Raw genomic sequence first — 19420 nt, forward strand, 5'->3', positions numbered from 1 at the left:
ATTTTACGCCTCATCATGTACTCTATCTTTCTTAAAAACAATCGTTCTATCATTTATTTTGCTAAGAATATAGGTGACAGTTATTATTTATCGTCTTTTCGTATGCAGAATAAGAAAGGTATATATTGCATAGACATATCGAACTTCTCCCAACACACATTTCTGGGTGTAGAACTGGCAGTGTTGTTTGTTTTGATGTTCTTCGACTTCTATCTTCTGTTAGGTATACATGCTGATCCTACATATGGCGGGTTTCGAGGTTTCCTTTCCAGAACATATGACATTGATAAGCATTGTTTCGCCTCATGTGGAAGTATATTGTGTTCATCGTGCATTGTGTAACAACCAAGACGGATGATTTGGAATGTAGTTTTTCTTTTATGCACATGTGTGTGAGTGTTGATGTATGAATATGTGACATTTGGAATTCATATACCAGTACCGATACGTCTTTTGTATCACTGTTTTGGTTTTTATTTATTAGATTTAATTTTATTGTGTGTGCTTTAATTCTGTAAATAACCTACAAATTCTGAATGAATTGTATACCGTGACTTCAGGAGAGTGTTCAAAAAAAATCCAGTTTAAATTTACAGGATGTTTTATGGCAGGAATGTTGTTTGCACTAGATACAATTCCTCAATTTATTTTAAATTTTCCTGGATAAACTGTGAATAAAGTGTGTTCAATGGACATTTTTATAACACTAATCTCTGTTACGAACTCTCTTCAGTCAACGCTGAAGAGGAATTCGGATCACTGTCAGGGACTGAGTTCGCTAGAATGAATAGTTCGCAATAATCTAGAAAAAATATTTAGTGAATCTACAAAGCTTCTGAAATTAATATTAACTGTACCTATGGCGTCAGCAAAAGACGAAAAGTATTTTTCTACATGAAAAAGAATTGACACTTTCAAGGAATTGAATGTCCCAAGAAAGGTTATCACCATTGGTTATGCTTTCCATCGAAAAAGACCTGACAATAAGAATACCAGAGTTCAACCAGCATGTATTAGGCAGATTTGCTCCAATCAAATTAATTAAGATGATTAATCGGATAAAATGTTCTGCATTTTTTATTTTTTAAAAAACAGAATTTTATTTAATTTCACATGTCACATGGCATTTGCATCTAAAGTTATGCTGATTAGTCAATGAGTCCGTTTTATATCTTCTATCTCTTATCATTCGTACTGCAACACCCGAAACCACAATCCACCGGACGCCACTGATATATATATTTAAAAATATAGTAATATTGAGATTTGGTTAAGAAAATTGCCAAGGATACATAAATTAGTATGAAACGAAATAATAAAGAGTTGTTGACATGTTTGTTTTCGCTGAGAAAGCGACAACGTTACTATGACTATGGCGTAATTGCGCTTTTCTGTCGTATTTCTCACTTGAAAATACTATTTCTATAACAGAAGTTCTTAACCATTCCACTTCCTATTTCTGCACATAAAGGTGTCAAAATCTAATTTTATAGTTATTTTACAAAATGTAAACTACTTCTTGCAGCAAAGGAGCTGATAAAGTTCGGCCTTATTCCACCTATGATAGTCAGAAAAGTTGAAAATGTTCGCAAAAGCCAGTATAGGGTGGCCCAAAAGTAGGTATATTCCCCTGCATTGATCTAGTGTCATATTCTAGTTTATGGATTTATTTGCTTCGACTGTTCCGGGCTTAAGCTATAAGTAAAAAGATGCTAAGAACAAAGAATAAAGAAACTAAGAGTACCTGTTTGGTAACAATAAGAAATTATATAAAATACGGGACGGGACTGTATACCTACTTTTGGGCCACCCTGTATATCATATCAATATGAAGATCAAGCTACGATACACGTCTGCAAGATGCATATTAAAAATATTGTAGCAAGTCGGATAAAGAACCCGCAAACAAAGCATACTTATTTGAGCGACTGGGGTAGAGACAATAGGAAGTAATTAATAACATTCGAGTAACTAAAAGTTCAACATTCCCATGCAATGCAATTCTATAACACATACCAAACAAGCTTCTCCTGCCATCTGTAGGTACATTTTCGAAATTAAACTATCTACATACTGTTCTGTGGTCCCACTCCACTTAATAACTAAATTTCACCGGAAAATCGCATTTATTATTACACTTCCTGTTTTCGTTAATATTATAGTCACCGCAACGAGTCATGAAGCTTGACCTAGATCTACCGATTTCAACATCCAATAGAACGCAAGGGTGTGTCATGGTCGTCAACACCCATTCCTGAAATTTTGTCAGTGTCGTCTCTTGTGTTATACGGAGAACATCTCCCGAGGATACAGTGTTGTCGTTGTTTTACATTATTGCTATTATTATTGTTATCTTGTAATTCGGATAGTTGTTAGTGTTTGTGTTATAATTCTTTAAGTGCTTTTTTTTCGCTAGTTCACCAAGTGTTCTAAATTTGGCAACACTTTTGGTGCAATTCTCTTGTTTCACGCTTTCTCAAGTGTGCGTTCGGAAGACAGCTCCATGAGCTACCAAATTCTTTCGGTGCATTACACGTGAGCGAAAGCAGTTCTATGATTTGTGTAAAGCCCAGGCTTCGCGAATCGTCGAGGTCATTATAGACTTAATCCGCTTTATGCAAAGTCGTTCTGACGGGTGATTAGTGCCATTCTAGAGAGTTCGACTAACATATGTTTCCTGCAGTAGTCAGGCCTTTAGTATGACGCTAATCATACGTCAAAACGACTCTGCATAAGGCCCAATAAGCTTAGTAACATGTATGTGTATAGTGTGGTTCATGAAGCGCTTCATTCTAAAATTATTGTTGTAAGTTAAAAAAAAAAGTGTCTAAATTGGCAGGCTATTGAGCGGCTCCGGGAAACACAATAGTAAGCGCCACTTCCAATGAAATTGAGTTATTAAGTAGAATGGGTTGGGATTGAACCACAGAACATTATGTAGGTAGTTTAATTTCAGAAATGTACCTAAAGATGGCAGGAAAAGCTTGTTTCGTTGTATGGGAGTACGGTGGCTCAGTGGTAGAGCGCTAACCTCTGGTGCATCGTGTCTCTAGTTCGATCTCCAGCCAAATAAGCTTTTGGTGGACTATATCGTGTCCGTGGGTTTTCTCGGAGTACTTCTGTTTCCTCCCTCCCACTTTCTCATTCCACGAATTCTTCGATCATCATTCACTTGCCTAAATCATCCGCTTCCCTTAGCCCAAAAGAACATAATCGTGGGACGTTAAACTGAAAGATTTCATTTTATTTCGTTTTCTTTTATGTGACTTGCTACAATATTTTTCACACGTACCTTACAGAGATACTAATATCGTTTAAGACTTCATATTCATATGATATGCTTGCTTTTACGAACATTTTTACTTTTTATAACTATTATAGACAGAACAAGGCCCATTTTTACTCACCTCCTTTTAGAAAGGTGACTTGCATGATTAATATGCTATTTAATATTGCTATTTTTTTTTTTTTTTACCTTGATGTATTACTACTTTGGGCAAAAAGCCAGAAGCCAAAAATAAATAAAAAGAAAAGTTGCTGAAAAAAAAAGTTTCTCAAAAAGAAGTTTTTCTGAGTAAAGTGTTCTTTTCTTTTTTTTAAAAAAAGGAAAAGAAAAGAAAAAAACAAGAAAAAGCAAAATATTGTTTGTATGTTAAGGAGTCTGTGAAATATTAGAACGTGCATTTCCATAAAAATAAAAATAAAATATAAATAAATAAATGAGATATTAATATACAAGCATAAAACAGTAACCATGTTCTTTTGCCCTAAAAGCAAGCGAATTCTACCGTGTTCTTAGATTAGAGATGAATCTAGACTATACTCAATGGAATTTTGGAGTTGTTGAGTAATCTTCCCCTCCCCTCAAGAAAAAATCTTAGTGACGCCACTGATTATATGCAATATTTCTTCATCGTTCATTTAAACATTTTGGTATTTTAGCAAGAAAAACAAAACAAAAAAAACTAAACTAAACATTTATTCTCGATTAAAGTTGATGCTATTGTCTGTACCCCCTAAGAAAAAGAATTTTTCCTCAGTTTCCTAAAATACTATCTTGCCATTTTTAGGAGACTCCGGAAAAGAGGATGTCCGTAACCCTATCAAAATTCGTCGACCCGTCAAGTTCCAAGCGTATCATTAATGCCTCAAAAATAATGTAAGCATACCTATTGAAACGGAGATATGGGTCTAGAACGAAGTGTTAAGGCAGCGACGACGCAAGCTTTTAATTTCTTCGGGCATGGCGGGCACAGAAGTTCTTTATTCTGGGAAGCAACTTTCTTTTATATACCGAAAAGGATATTTTTAAGACCCGCATTGCTTGACCTACTTAACAAATAATATGACTGGATAGGACGGACGTAGCCATCAGGGGACGCCCTCTTGTTGCCCGTCTAAGATTCTTACTGAGTCAAGGTCTTCTTTCTCTTTCATATAGATATATTTTCGCATGGTGAGGTACCTAGCAACGATTAATTAATTGTAGTTACATTCTTTGTTGACAGTCAATCGACAATACCTAGGTAGAACGAGATCTAGATCCTACAGTTTAAAGTGGGATCCTACAGCTTAAAGTGAATGATGATAAAAGAATTGATGGAATGAAAATATGGGAGGAAAACAGAAGTACCCCCGAGAAAATCCACGGACACGGAAACCCGGGAATCGAACTAGGGATCCGGCGCGCCAGAGGTGGGCGCTCTACTACTGAGCCAGTATGCTCCCCGCTAAAAAATAGAGACCAAACCCTCTGTATCAAATTATTAGCTTCGCAGCTTCTTTTCTATTATTTGTTTTCGCTTGCCATTGTGTTAACAATTCACTCTTGTGTTAAATCAGTTGGCGGAAAATTTCTCGTTAACGTACGAATTCTCGATACTGATAGGAATGAGGGAATTTTTCTCCTTTAAATAATGTGAAACTGGGAAATTTTCTGGCATTCTCAACTTTTCTACACAACGACAGACTTTCCATCCTCAAAACAGAGAGTACTCAGTAACCCAATGAAAGAAGAAAGAGACACTAGATCAAAAAGTCGAAAAAGACAAAAAGGAAACATAAAGGAACTGCAAGCATGAACATCCGTTTGGTAAATAACAGAATATTCTCCCTGCTACCTTTTTTTTCCTTCATACAAGGATGAAATTGCAGTTTCTGAAACAAGTGGAGAGAGAGAGTCGTCTGGCCATCCGGTATTTTGGCAGACACACTGGCATCGATAATTTGTTTCAATAGACTGAAATAGTGATGTCGTCATTTCCTGTCCGTAACCATGGTGATCATCATTTTTTTTTCCTATACGAAAACGCATGAAGCGAAAGGTGTATGTGAACTTCCGTATAAACAAGAACAAAGGCTGCAAAATTATTCACAATTGTAGAATATTTTTGAACACGAAGAGAGTTAATGGGTAAAGGAAAGCTGTATTGTATGTTCACAATATAGGAGCCACTATTTAGAAAATTTAAGAGTAAAATCAAGTAAGATCAACATTTTAGGAACTTATTTCTACATGTGTCACACCCCTCTAAATAAAGCGATAAGACAGAAAATACATACTTAACACAAGCGCCATTACCATGCAATCCATTATAAGCAAAGGTGATTATACGTAATAGAATGTCTTTAACGTGTAAGAAGACAATCTGTAGCACAAAGAAAATATTACGACTTTACTATTTCTTTTGGAAGGAAAAATCATTATCTACTTTTAATATTACTGCTTGTTCTACTGGTTCACTTATATTTCTTATGTCCACTCTCTACAGCAAGGGTCCATAATTATAATGGCACCAAAATTTAAAAATATTTTTTAGAAAACTGCTTGTGGGCATATGTGTGCTGAGAATTTTTAATCTGGACCCATTTCTGACCAGTGGACATGTATTGATCTTTCCTTTTATTACCAATTAACTTTACCGAGCGAAGTTGGCTTCGCATTCGGGAGTTCGCGGGTTCGATTCCCGCTGCCGACCATCCTGACTGGGGTTTTCCAGGGTTTTCTTCAGTCCTACCAGGCAAATGCCGGGATGGTACCTACTAAACAGGCCCTGGCCGATACATTCCCAAAATCCTTCCCATTGTTGTTAGATATCCAGTGTAAAATGGCCTCTAAGCTGTATCTGGTGGTTGTTAAATAAAATAAAATAATATATATATATATATATATATATATATATATATATATATATATATAGTAGGAACCCTAAATATGAAACCCCACAAGTTAGGATGCTATATACTGGTTAATTATAGCATAAACATATACTGCTGTTACTTTAATATATTCTGTTTAATGTCTAATTTACAATACAAACTATTGGAATATATAAAAATTTAACTATAAAAAATTATATTGAAAAATGTGACCGAAGCTGCTACACTGCCATTTTTATGAGGGGTACCTAATAAGAGACCCCGGCTTTTTGTGCACTCTTAAAAGAGTTCCTTTATTAATTCACTATTTAACACTGTCTTTAAGCCAAATCCTGTAATGGCACAAAAATATAAAACGTTCCACTTTCAATCTAAGTCATTTTCTTCAATTTTAGAATATACGCATTGTAAAATTTTACACTTTTTGTGCGCATAAACTGCAACGATTTTTTGGTAACTTCTTTTAATGTTCAAATATGTACCAAATGAGAAGAAATGTGCTTAAAATGACAGTACAATGCCAACGAAATCACTGGCTCTATGTACAGGACTAAGTCTAAGAGATTACTTTGTGAATACAGAAATGTCAATACAAATGTGCTCCTTATAAAAGACCCAATATTAGTATGAGGGTTGCATTATGAGACCGGTCTCATATACTGAACCCGTTAAGGGTCTCATAATAAGACATTCGACCAATGAACAAATGACTAACGCTATCTCAAATATAAGTTGAAGAAAATCGGTAACTCATTACATGTTGCAATAAGCATATTCACTGGTATAAAAGAAAGTAAAGATAGAGTGAATATCAATTTACTTTCTCCATTTTCAGCGTCTGACGTGTGCACGTTAAGAAAACTGTACGGGCGCAATTTCTTCCAGCTTCCAGTATATTAACAACTCTCCACATAAAGAGCTCACGTGACTTCCGGTGCTGTGGTGAGCTATTTCCTTTTGTTTTAGCTCGCTTCCACTAGATTGCAGCTCTTGTTTCACAAGATAGGTAGAGGTCTCAATTTAGGTGTCTATCCTCATATTAGGGGTTCTTACTCTAGATGGCTATTCGATCCCTATGAAAATGTTATACATTGTCTCGTACAGCCCTCGACATATCGCCTTTGTGATTGGATGGGGCAAAACTTTGTGATTGGCCCATCCTCTGTTCCAACTTGCACATGCCTTCTGTAATGTCTGCAATTCGGAAATTAAACATCACTTTTGTCGCTTTGTATTTCTATTCTTAATCTGTTATTTAGAAAATAAAACTGCAATCACTATGACAATGAGAAAGAGACAATGCGACGTCACTGACGTCCAGTTTTAGTTGGGAGGGAGGGAGGAATTTGCATCTGAACGGGAAATTTCATGGTATCCAATGGGAAACGTGCTGTTAAGAAATTAACAGACACTGTCCTCAACGAACATGGCAACGGAATACATATTTCTGAGCCGAGAATTTTCTTTCAAAACATTTGTTAGTACTGCAGTTAAGGAATCTTGTATATTTTGACACACATTAATACTTAAGAAATGCTGTAATAGATAATTTATTTTTCTACGTGACTTCTTTACCATCTTTGAAAGATACTTACCTGAATTCTCTGAGGCTTTGTTGAAAAGTTGACTTGTTGTATAGAATTTTGTTCTCCTTCTCTATTGGTGGCCATGAAGTCATATTAGCCAATGCCTCGTCTGTTTTGTGAAATCTTTGAGTTAAATTGGACCTACGAGTAAGAAAATTGAAATATCATTTTGAGAATAAGATACTAAAGAGATGGAGAATACTTAGAGGTCAGATTCTTAAATTAACTATGTGTTTCCTAAATGTGTTCCCAAATTAAAAATGAAAGTTGAAAAATAACGCCCCATGCTCTTTAGTTTGAAGGAGACGAAGCTTTAATGAGAGGATTATTATGGTAGAATATGAATGTGGGGGAAACAGGAGAATCATGAGGAAAACACACACATGATGTCTATCACAAATTTTCATAGTTTAGGATCGAACCAGAGGCGAGAGATATACAATTTTCTTTCAAGTCGTCCTAACCAGTCTTCTACTGAATTTTAAGGTGTAAATGCTCTAGTATCGTCAATATATAGCAGCATGTACCCCTCTATCTTTCCAATGTCTTTTGTAGGGGTGTGTGACAATATTCGCAATAATTGAATCAATTTTCAAGAGATGAAATATGTATTCAAACTTTGTCCAAAAACAAATCACAATAATAATTAAAGAAAACTAGTGTTCTTTTGTGATATTTTGTTTCTTCATTGTTGGTGCTGTTGTCAAGGCTGCAGTAAGAGACATAGACTTCTAAGACAATCAACAGCCACTCTACAGCTCATATTTAGCACTGCAGCCTTGGTGACATAAAGCCACGCGGACTAGAGCATTGTCATGCATTATGCGATCTTATCGCACAACGACTGATTTCAAATGGCTGCCTCCAACGAAACTGATGCAGCTAGACAGTTGAAACTTAACACATTATTTCTCCCATAGGTGACACTATATACCACAAGGCGCGATATTTCAATCTCATTCAGAAAACTTCTGGAAATCGATCGATCTTAAAAGATATTTTGTGTTGAACGCAAAATCCTAATCGATAGGTCCTGCAACTTCTGCAACTTCTGCAACTTTTTTTTTTTTTTTTTTTTTGAAAGAAAAAGAATATTCAAAAATCTAAGCATCGTGCATAATAACTGGAAGAATCAGTGGTTTACTGTGTATATAGCTTTTGCATGCGAAATCCAAAGTTTTATTTTTTTTAAAAAAGCTATCGGTAAGCAAAGAAAAGTAATATTGACGTAATATGCTATATTAATTAGAATTGACTAATTACATACTTAAAAACAATAACAACGAAATATCTAAAATGGTGTTCACTATCAGAGTAATATAATTCAAATATAAACAAGGTGTAAATTGTTTTCTTCCATCATTTTCCGGCAAAGTTCACTTGGAGACACAGTAAATGGGGACTTCATTATTATTTACCATAACGCTGATTCAACAACTGAACTACTGAAGTAAAAGACCAATGATTGGTGACGAGAATGCATAATGACGTAGTAGACAGATTTTTAATATTTCTCATTAATTTACCTCCTTCCAGGCCCGTAGGCAGCCCAAAAATGTAGGGGGCGTAGAATTTAGGGGGGCCCGATCCAAATATATTATATAGTTCATCACCATATTATAGTTCATTTACAAGCCTATGGTGAAAATTTTAGGAGAGGCCAGTAAAACTTTAGGGGGGACACGGCCCCCCTAAACCCCCTGAATACGGACTGCCTCCTCCTAATGATATAGGAAGATAATACTTTTTATCATCTTCATCTTTGAATCTTGATATTTAGGAATAATTGAAAAAACGTGTTTAGTGGTTTAAGTATGGATTCTAAAATTGAATATATTTTCTGTGGATGTCTCCCTTTTATGTTGCATTTCAGTTGTTGTGGCCATACAAATACCAACTGACCACGTCAGTATGTTTTGATTGGGATCACTTTAATAGTGAACGCGTTTATTATCATTATCATCATTTATTTTTTAAAAATTTATTTTTAGATACAAATATTTCTTTCCTCAGTATGTTTTGACTTTGAATTTTCCTTTTTTTCAGCGCCGAGGCTACATGAAATAGGTCTATAATTTTAGCGTGAGACTCAAACACTCATTGGAGATCATACCACGAACCATGCTACAAGGAAAGCATACCCGTCAATCACTTTGGGTAGATGAGAATCAAAGCTATAGCACGGAAGGTATAACGTCGTTCGCTTCCCGCGAAAAGCTGTAATGACGTCTATGCGGATTTGCCAGTTTGGTTACTCGTGGCTCGCTGAGCGCAGTGGATGGTTGAGGTTGAGTGACCTTGCGATGAGTAAGTTAGGCAAATCTGAAGGGTGGTGATTGGCTGCCCTCTTAGCACACCCCCAGTGACGAGCACGTCCAAGCGCGGGAAGTCAATGACGTTATACCTTCTGGACTATAATCCACATTACACAAGGAGCAACATAGAACATTCAAAGCAAAAACGTGTGTTTCTTCAACAGCGAAGTGCTTAATGAGTTGGTTTGATTTTCAGTCAAAGTGTTTCTCTAACTTGTAAGATATAAACCTGCATAGCCTTTTTAAAGATTTGTATTAGCACAGTAATCTTCCAAGATCTTAGACCTCTCATTACACTAACGGATTCTGATAACTTCTCGGTGAAATTAAGTTTTTTATAAATCAAGGCATAAATTTTAAACGTACATTTGCAATTAAAGCTTTCCAAGAATCAAAACTATTTGATTTGATTTAAATTTTCAATGTAGCGTCTCTTTCAACAGCGAGGCTATATGAAACATGGATCTACAGGTTAACGTGAAAAACTAAATCACAAGAACTATCACCGGGAATCGAACCTGGTCTCCCACAGCAAAGAATCAAGACGAGGCAAGACAGAAGCTTTCGAGAATCGACACGAGTCAATACTTCTACAAAATTCACGAGAACAAGACGAGAAAACATAATTTCGACACTAATACTCGTAGGCAATACTAATCGTGAATTAAATATGAGATTGACCACCAGAGACTTGCATTCTAGCCCTTAAGCTATACGGGAACATTTATACAGGGTGTTTCAAAACAACACCGACAACGTTTGCGAGGTGATTCCTGACACCAAGATAAGACAGAAAGTATAGACCAACCTGGGTGAAAAAAAAACGTCATTTTGGAGTTATAGGCTGCCGAAAACATGAAAAAAATAAACTTTAAGGTCCTATAGCTTCAAAACTATGGGATCTACCATAGTGGGGTCAAGACTTCACTTAGGAACTAGTATGTGCCCTATCCAAATATCCAAGCTTCACAATCTTGCGGTAGTTCCTCAACAATTTTTATAGAGGTAGTTGGTGAGTACTTCAAATGATATGCCCGTAGCAAAACTCCCTGTATAAAAATTGTTCCGTGAGTACCTTAGGATTCTGAAACATGTATTTTTGGATAACGCATATATTAGTTCCTAGGTGAAGTCTTGATCCGACTACAATAGATCCTATAGTTTTGGATCTATGGACCTTTAAAGTTCATTTTTACATGTTTTCGGTAACTTATAACTCCGAAAGAAAGCATCTGTGCACCCAGATTGGTCTATACTTTTTGTCTTATCTTGGTGTCAAGAATCACCTCCAAACGTTGTAGGTATTGTTTTGGAACACCCTGTATTTATAACACTATATACGAAATTAGCAGCAAAAAAGTGAGAAGTTTGTTAAAATTCCACTCTCCTAGTCCCGATCTGTTGGTTTCAGTTTTTGATTTTAAAGTGTTTATGCGTGTATTTAGGTCTATACCCTTTAAAAAAAGAAGAAGAAAAGAACGTACTCTGCGAACGAACGAGAATAAGGTTGAATGACCAGCTTGTTGTGGCGTTCCTCTGAGGTTGTAATTAGAAGCAATGGGTCGCTCGCAAAACTACGCTCGTCTTCTGCATACACCAGAAGAAACCACTGGTTGATCTTGCGGAAACCGTTCAGCTCCACTGAAACAGGAATTGGTGGCCACTTACGTTCGTATGAAGAGCAGATGTGGTTGAATCTGCAGTTAATTCTTTTTTGAGGACGAGTAACAGTTACTTTACTCATGTCACACACACACACACACACACACACACACACATATATATATATATATATATATATATATATATATATATACGTATGTACTAATATGTGTTAATGAATTCCTGATTCTAAAAGCTAAATGAATAAATGAATACCAGAAGCTCTAGTTAATTAAGTAATGGTCGCCCGGATCAAACCCCTGTGCAGGAACTCTTCTACACGTTTGTTTCATTTGGAGTCGTTTTTCAGTACTACTGTAGTTATACGAGATACGGTTCCAAACAACATACACATCCACCGAAATAGAGCGAAGTTTCCCACAAAAAAGAGTAGAGGACTAATGATTAAATTATAATGAATCTCCCGTTACATCCTGTTTTGAAACAGTGGCGTGCCATGGGGGAGGGCGAGCGGGGCGACGGCCTTGGGCGCCGAAGTAAGGGGCCCAAAATTCGGGAGGAAAAAGAAAATATATATCGCCTGTTTATTTCAAGAGTGACATAACTCAAAATTTCTAACTTTGCAGAAGCGTTTGAAAGTTTCGAAACAAAATGAAAACAAATGGGCGCAAGAACAAACACAAAGTGCTCCCTAGCGCCCAGTTTTGGAAGTACATCTGTGAAATTTTTACCAAAGACAGATATCAAGGTTAGCTTTCATTTTCTGCCCATAAGTCAATAAGGGTGATTTTTTAGTGATATTACTCTTGAAATACACAGGCGAAAATGAAAAAAAAAAAAAAAAGTAATAAAAAGTGCTCAAAATCAAGGAAAAGCAGGGTTCATTTTTGAAAATTTTCTTACGCTTCGTGCCAATAATGGTGGCGCTTCGTGGCTGGTCTGTGAACCTCACTCATATGTACGGGGGAGCTGTCGTATACTCACGCCCTGTGCGCTGATTTTCCACCGCACGGCACTGTTCGAATTAAATCTGCCGTGTTTGCGTTTTGAGTTTTGACTTTACGTGTTGTATATCTTTATGCAAAATCGAGGTTAAGAAGGGCAGAATCTGTTATAATCGTAGGCTAGGAAGCACAAACTTTGAAATGAAATTCGAATTCGGCACAGTTGGCTGGTATACGAGATGCACACCAAAAGTGCGTGCTGTTTCGTTCTAATTTCCAAGAACAAGGAAATACAGGAAACTAACCTCTATTTCTCCACAAACTCATTGACCTTATTGATAAGCAGTTGCCATTGCTCCGTCTATGTTGTGTAATATGTGGCATTGACATCTTTAGAGGTATGTTTCATATACTGGAAAATAGCGCTTCCCTGAGATGATCTATTGACAAAATGGTATTCACGAAGAGAATCTTTGAAGTTTGGAAATAACCAGAAGTCACTTGAAGAAAGAGTAGGATGGGTGTGGCAGGAATTCAAACTGTGGTCAGCTAAGAAATAGGTTACAACCGAAACATGGTGTGGCCATGCATTATACATGTGGAGGATGGAATTGCCATTTGTCATTTGTGATCGTTTCAAAATCAATTTTCGAAAATTTCTATATTCAAAGCATACGAAAATATTCGTTCGTAATTGTGTAGCCTTTCGGAACAGGGTAAGGCAACTTCACTCCCTGCTAATCCCAGAAGATAGTCTACAGCAACTTCTTTGTACATAGCTTTATAAATATTTGTTATGAAAATTACTGTACTGTAGTTTGAGTACTTTATAAATGTTTGTTATGTATTGTACTGTATGTTTTAGTACTTTATAAATGTTTGTTATATACTGTACTGTATGTTTGGTTGATCTTTATAAATGTTTGTCATGTATTGTACTGTACGTTTTAGTACTTTACAAATGTTTGTTATGAAAATTACGGTACTGTAGTTTGAGTACTTTATAAATGTTTCTTATGTATTGTACTGTATGTTTTAGTACTTTATAAATGTTTGTTATATACTGTACTGTATGTTTGGTTGCTTTATAAATGTTTGTCATGTATTGTACTGTACGTTTTAGTGCTTTACAAATGTTTGTTATGAAAATTACGGTACTGTAGTTTGAGTACTTTATAAATGTTTCTTATGTATTGTACTGTATGTTTTAGTACTTTATAAATGTTTGTTATATACTGTACTGTATGTTTGGTTGCTTTATAAATGTTTGTCATGTATTGTACTGTACGTTTTAGTGCTTTACAAATGTTTGTTATGAAAATTACGGTACTGTAGTTTGAGTACTTTATAAATGTTTCTTATGTATTGTACTGTATGTTTTAGTACTTTATAAATGTTTGTTATATACTGTACTGTATGTTTGGTTGCTTTATAAATGTTTGTCATGTATTGTACTGTACGTTTTAGTGCTTTACAAATGTTTGTTATGAAAATTACGGTACTGTAGTTTGAGTACTTTATAAATGTTTCTTATGTATTGTACTGTATGTTTTAGTACTTTATAAATGTTTGTTATATACTGTACTGTATGTTTGGTTGCTTTATAAATGTTTGTCATGTATTGTACTGTACGTTTTAGTGCTTTACAAATGTTTGTTATGAAAATTACGGTACTGTAGTTTGAGTACTTTATAAATGTTTCTTATGTATTGTACTGTATGTTTTAGTACTTTATAAATGTTTGTTATATACTGTACTGTATGTTTGGTTGCTTTATAAATGTTTGTCATGTATTGTACTGTACGTTTTAGTGCTTTACAAATGTTTGTTATGAAAATTACGGTACTGTAGGTTGAGTACTTTATAAATGTTTCTTATGTATTGTACTGTATGTTTTAGTACTTTATAAATGTTTGTTATATACTGTACTGTATGTTTGGTTGCTTTATAAATGTTTGTCATGTATTGTACTGTACGTTTTAGTGCTTTACAAATGTTTGTTATGAAAATTACGGTACTGTAGTTTGAGTACTTTATAAATGTTTCTTATGTATTGTACTGTATGTTTTAGTACTTTATAAATGTTTGTTATATACTGTACTGTATGTTTGGTTGCTTTATAAATGTTTGTCATGTATTGTACTGTACGTTTTAGTGCTTTACAAATGTTTGTTATGAAAATTACGGTACTGTAGTTTGAGTACTTTATAAATGTTTGTTATGTACTGTGCTGTACATTTTAAAAATTTTTTACAGAGAAAGGGAGTCCAAGGATAAAAATATTGTACACATTTTAAGATAAATTTTAAAATATCTAATTTAATTGCAGACAACATGAAATGATATACACTGTACATTACAAAAACTTTTAAATTAACAAGATATTAATGTAGAACATAAGTCTATTTCTTAAATAACGATTTCGACATCGATAGCTTTACTTGTAAGAGAAGAAAACTATGAAATACTGATATAGAACCTTCTTGAAAAATTGGGAGGCACAAAGGTTAAAATATGTATTCATTCATTCGTTCATTCACTGTATGGATTTCCACTTGAGTTATTTCTCTGAAAAATTAGCTGCTATAAGCAATGAACAGGTTGAGCGTTTTCACCAGAACAATTGGCACATGGGAAAACGTTATAAGAAAAATGGGTATATAACCACTAGAACAGCAGGGAGAGCGCAATATATCATTGTTTAGTTAAGGACAATAACTATCTATATATAGGAACATATTTGACGATTTTCTTTTACAGAAAGAAAAATTATATGAGAAAACAGCAAATTCTGAACAGTTAGTTATAAAAAAAGAAAAAACCTCTTCTAACAATTTGAGCCTTAAATAAATGTTTTAAACTTGCTTTTGCTGTTTATAGATGAATAAGTACATAAGTGTGAATAAATAGGCCTAAAAGATTCAAAACTTACAGTTTCTAATTTTATGACTGCTTTTCTTTGGTAAAACTGCGTTTTTTTTAAATGAAAATTTTACAATTTGAGTAGATAGTTCAAAAAAATGCTATTTCTCATTTTATTACAAAATATTCTTTTTCTTCTTCTTTTTGAAACTAGGCTGGATGGTACTGAACCCGGAGAGCCGAAAGTCTACTGTATTTAAGTTTTTAGAAAAATACGGAGAGGAAAATATCTTCTTCATTTTTATACGAAAGTTTTCAAGTTATTTATATACAAAATTACTGCTGTCTTAATCCTATTAAAGATTAACTAAATGAAATATAACATATACTGTAAGACATAAAACACATTTTCATTGCATTAATGAGTTTTAAAGCACTCCCACATTCTCCAAGAACACTTAATGATGAAATTGAGACAACTTTTTAAAGGGAGATTAGAATAGACTCATTTTTAAACAACATTCTCTTTGCCCTACTGAAAATTACTCGAATTTAATTATATGCATTATCACGCTTATTTCTTTTTCTTTTTTCTTTTTTTTCTTTTTGTGAAACGCATTTGTTAGTCATTCATTCTCTATGTTTTCCCCCAAAGTAGATGCGAACAACTCTGCTAATAACAGAACTATATCCCAGCAATTTTTCCCAGAAGAAAAACTAGAATAACATCTAAAATTTATGATGAAACTTGAAGAAATAGTTATTCTTCTTACATAATTTCTTAGAATTGCTAAACAGATTATTGCAAATGCAGGACAAAATCCAAAAGGACAAAACCCAGGGAAAATTCTGATCAAACTGACAAAATTCAAGGAACAGAATCAGAGTTGCAGCCTAATAAAGAGATTTTTTTCTTTCTTCAGCGACCATGCATTCTAAAATGTAATATGTAATTCTTAACTTTATTGAAATAACATTTTCTAAATACTGAAAACCCAATGAAACACATAAGACTGTTATGGTAATCAGAGGCGTAGCTAGAGGGGAGCGAGCGGAGCGGTTGCCCCGGGCGCTAATAGCAGAGGTCGCCGAACGAGCAAGAAGAAAGAAAAAAATATGGGAAGTCAGTAAACGACGCGTCGCCCTGAAAACGTATTGGCGTCCTATTAAATCAATATTGTTGTTAGTTTGCAAAGAAATAGATTTGATAAAAATTTTCTTGTTTGCTCCGCTCGCAACATAAACGTTTCAATAAGAATCACAGGAAGCTTTTACTTATTACGTTAAAAAGTTATTATATATGATTTGTTAATGTCAGTGAGATATGCAAGGTACCAAGTAATGACTTATAGTCTGCGCAGGAGTGTTCTCAAAATCAGAAACGATCAAAGTCTGAAATACGTGTTAGACGTTTTGTTGGTGATGAGTTTGCTTAGATAATTACGCTTCTCTACCCAATCGAATTACTCACTACGGTGAGAATGAAGGCTTTGAGAAATTCGCAAAGAAAACTCCTAACGAATTTCCATTACATTTCGCAATATTTTTACCGTAAAATAATCGAAATTAAAATGCTATTTGTGTGGTCACATACAGAATAAAATCACAGATATTTACTATTATTAGGAAGGCTGGAACCACGTGTAATAGGCTTGGTGGCTTACATAGATGTGGTTGCATGCTGTTTACATTTTGAACAGTGATTATGAGATCTTCATTTAAATTATATTGGCTATATTGACGATATGTGGTATTTAGTATTGTTAGTATTTACATTGACAGTATAAATGAAACGCAACGAAATTTTTAAGTTTTACGTCCTACGATAATGCTGGCTGGCTAGGCTAAATGAGACGGTGATGATGAGAATTGAATGAAATAGTGGAAAGTGGGAGGAAACGATAGAACACCGAGAAAACCAACGTACATGGTGTTTGTCCACCACAAAGCTCACCTGGCTCGATCTGGGATCGAACCATGGACCCCATGCACCAGAGGTGAACGCTCTACCCCTGAGCCATTGCGGCCCCATCTTTTTGTTTTTTAACAATATAAGTACTACATATTGTGTGTAGTACAGAATCATGTATAGAGGACAAAGCACCTTATCATGTATAGAGGTAATGCCGGAAAAAGAGCTGTGATGTAGAAGACAAAGACTCTTTTTAGAATAAGAAAACAGATCGAATTATTCATCCTCTTGCATTGTTTGTTTAATATATGGCCAAACATATCTTGAGGATGTGAACTGTAGCACCTTTTATGTACTGCGAGCCTTAGGATGGTGGAGATAAACTACTGGAAAACTGAATAAAATTTTGTTGTGAAATGACTTGATATTAGACCAAAATAAGCTTATTTTATGTTCGTTTCAAACGACTTTCTTGTAACTGAATCAATTAATTTTCCATTTCTCTGTGAGTATTAAACAAATCACATCTCTACTAAAGTAGACGTGAATAACGCTGCTAATAACAGAACTGTACCTAGTCATTTTTCCGAGAAGAACAAGTAGAATAACATCTACAAATATATGATGAAACTTGAAGAATTAGTTATTCTTCTTATAGAATCTATTAAAATTACAAAAGAAAAGTTCCCTAGAAAAATCCCTCACTGCACAGAATTCCCCGTCTCGAAAGATTAGGCATAACGGGAATTACCGTTCTGCATAAAGATAAGATCATTAAAAATATTTTCTACAAAGTGCTGGAGGGTCTGTAGACAGAATGGGAATTAGGCAGAACGGTAAGATACCATTTCTCATTTTATTACAAAATATTATTTTTCTTCTCTTTTTTGAAACTAGGTTGGATGGTACTGAACCCGGACAACCGAAAGTCTACTGTACTTCAGTTTTTAGAAAAATACGGAGAGGAAAATCTTTTCTCCATTTTTATACGAAAGTTTTAAAGTTATTTATATACAATATTACTGCTGTGTTAATCCTATTAAAGATTAACTAAATGAAATATAGCATATACTGTAAGATATAAAGTACCGGTACATTTTCATTGCATTAATGAGTTTTAAAGCACTCCCACAATCTCCAGAACACTTAATGATGAAATTAAGACAACTTTTTAAAAGGGGATTAGAATAGACTCATTTTTAAACAACATTCTCTCTGCCCTAGTGAAAATTACTAGAATTTAATTATATGCATTATCACGCTTATTTCTTTTTCTTTCTTTTTTTTTTTGTGAAGCGCATTTGTTAGTAATTCATTCTCCATATTTTCCCCCACTTTTTCGTCACTTACCCATAACAGATTAAAAAAAAATTACTGAAGCACTGCTAAGAGAAGAAATTAATAACTATTATGCAAGTAAATTGATGATAGTTGTTAAGTCACTGCAAACACTTATCAGCAACTAGAAGATAAGAGCGATGCACATACTGTTCAATGTTACGAAACTGGAGCTTCTTGCCGTGTTCTCCATGTTACCGGATGTGATTGCAGCGTACATGTAACTATAAACTTCAATAGATTTTTTTTTTTTTTTTTTTTTTTTTTTTGTTCCAGCTCTTGTTATGTGAAGTTTTTCGAGATGCATTACTATTGTCCTGCACTGAAGAGCAAAAGCTTAGAACACATGAAGACATACAAAACTTCAGAAGCTGAAAACAAATTGCAATCGTTATGGAGATATCACTATTCGCAAACAATATGGCAGAACTGTAAGGGGCTGTCCATATATTACGTAATTCTATTTTTGACCAATTTTCACCCCCTCCCTCCCCTTTGTCACACTTCGTAACGCAAGGCCGAACCCCTCCCCCCTTTGTTACGCAACACTTTTTGATTTTTGTTTTTCACCAATTTTGCTTATTTTGGGGGTTATTGCAATAAAATACTATTTTTGATGGTAGACCTTTTTACTACAAAATGCTTGTATTACCGTAATGATATTTTAACCCCATAAAGTTG

General features: G+C 34.7%; 1 protein-coding gene across 2 annotated transcripts in view; it reads right to left on the reverse strand.

The window, feature by feature from the left end:
* The window catches only part of LOC145670989 (uncharacterized), a 427013-nt gene that overhangs the window by 98186 nt on the left and 309407 nt on the right, over window positions 1-19420 (reverse strand). For both annotated transcript variants that reach the window (XM_081739620.1, XM_081739619.1), the window contains exon 5: window positions 7755-7886. In XM_081739620.1, the coding sequence (XP_081595746.1) occupies window positions 7755-7886 (132 nt within the window). The remainder of the gene's footprint in view (window positions 1-7754; window positions 7887-19420) is intronic.

This window comes from Thermobia domestica, chromosome 15 (genome assembly GCF_964235325.1).
Source record: "Thermobia domestica chromosome 15, izTheDome1.hap1.1, whole genome shotgun sequence".
Classification (NCBI taxonomy): Eukaryota; Metazoa; Arthropoda; class Insecta; order Zygentoma; family Lepismatidae; genus Thermobia; species Thermobia domestica.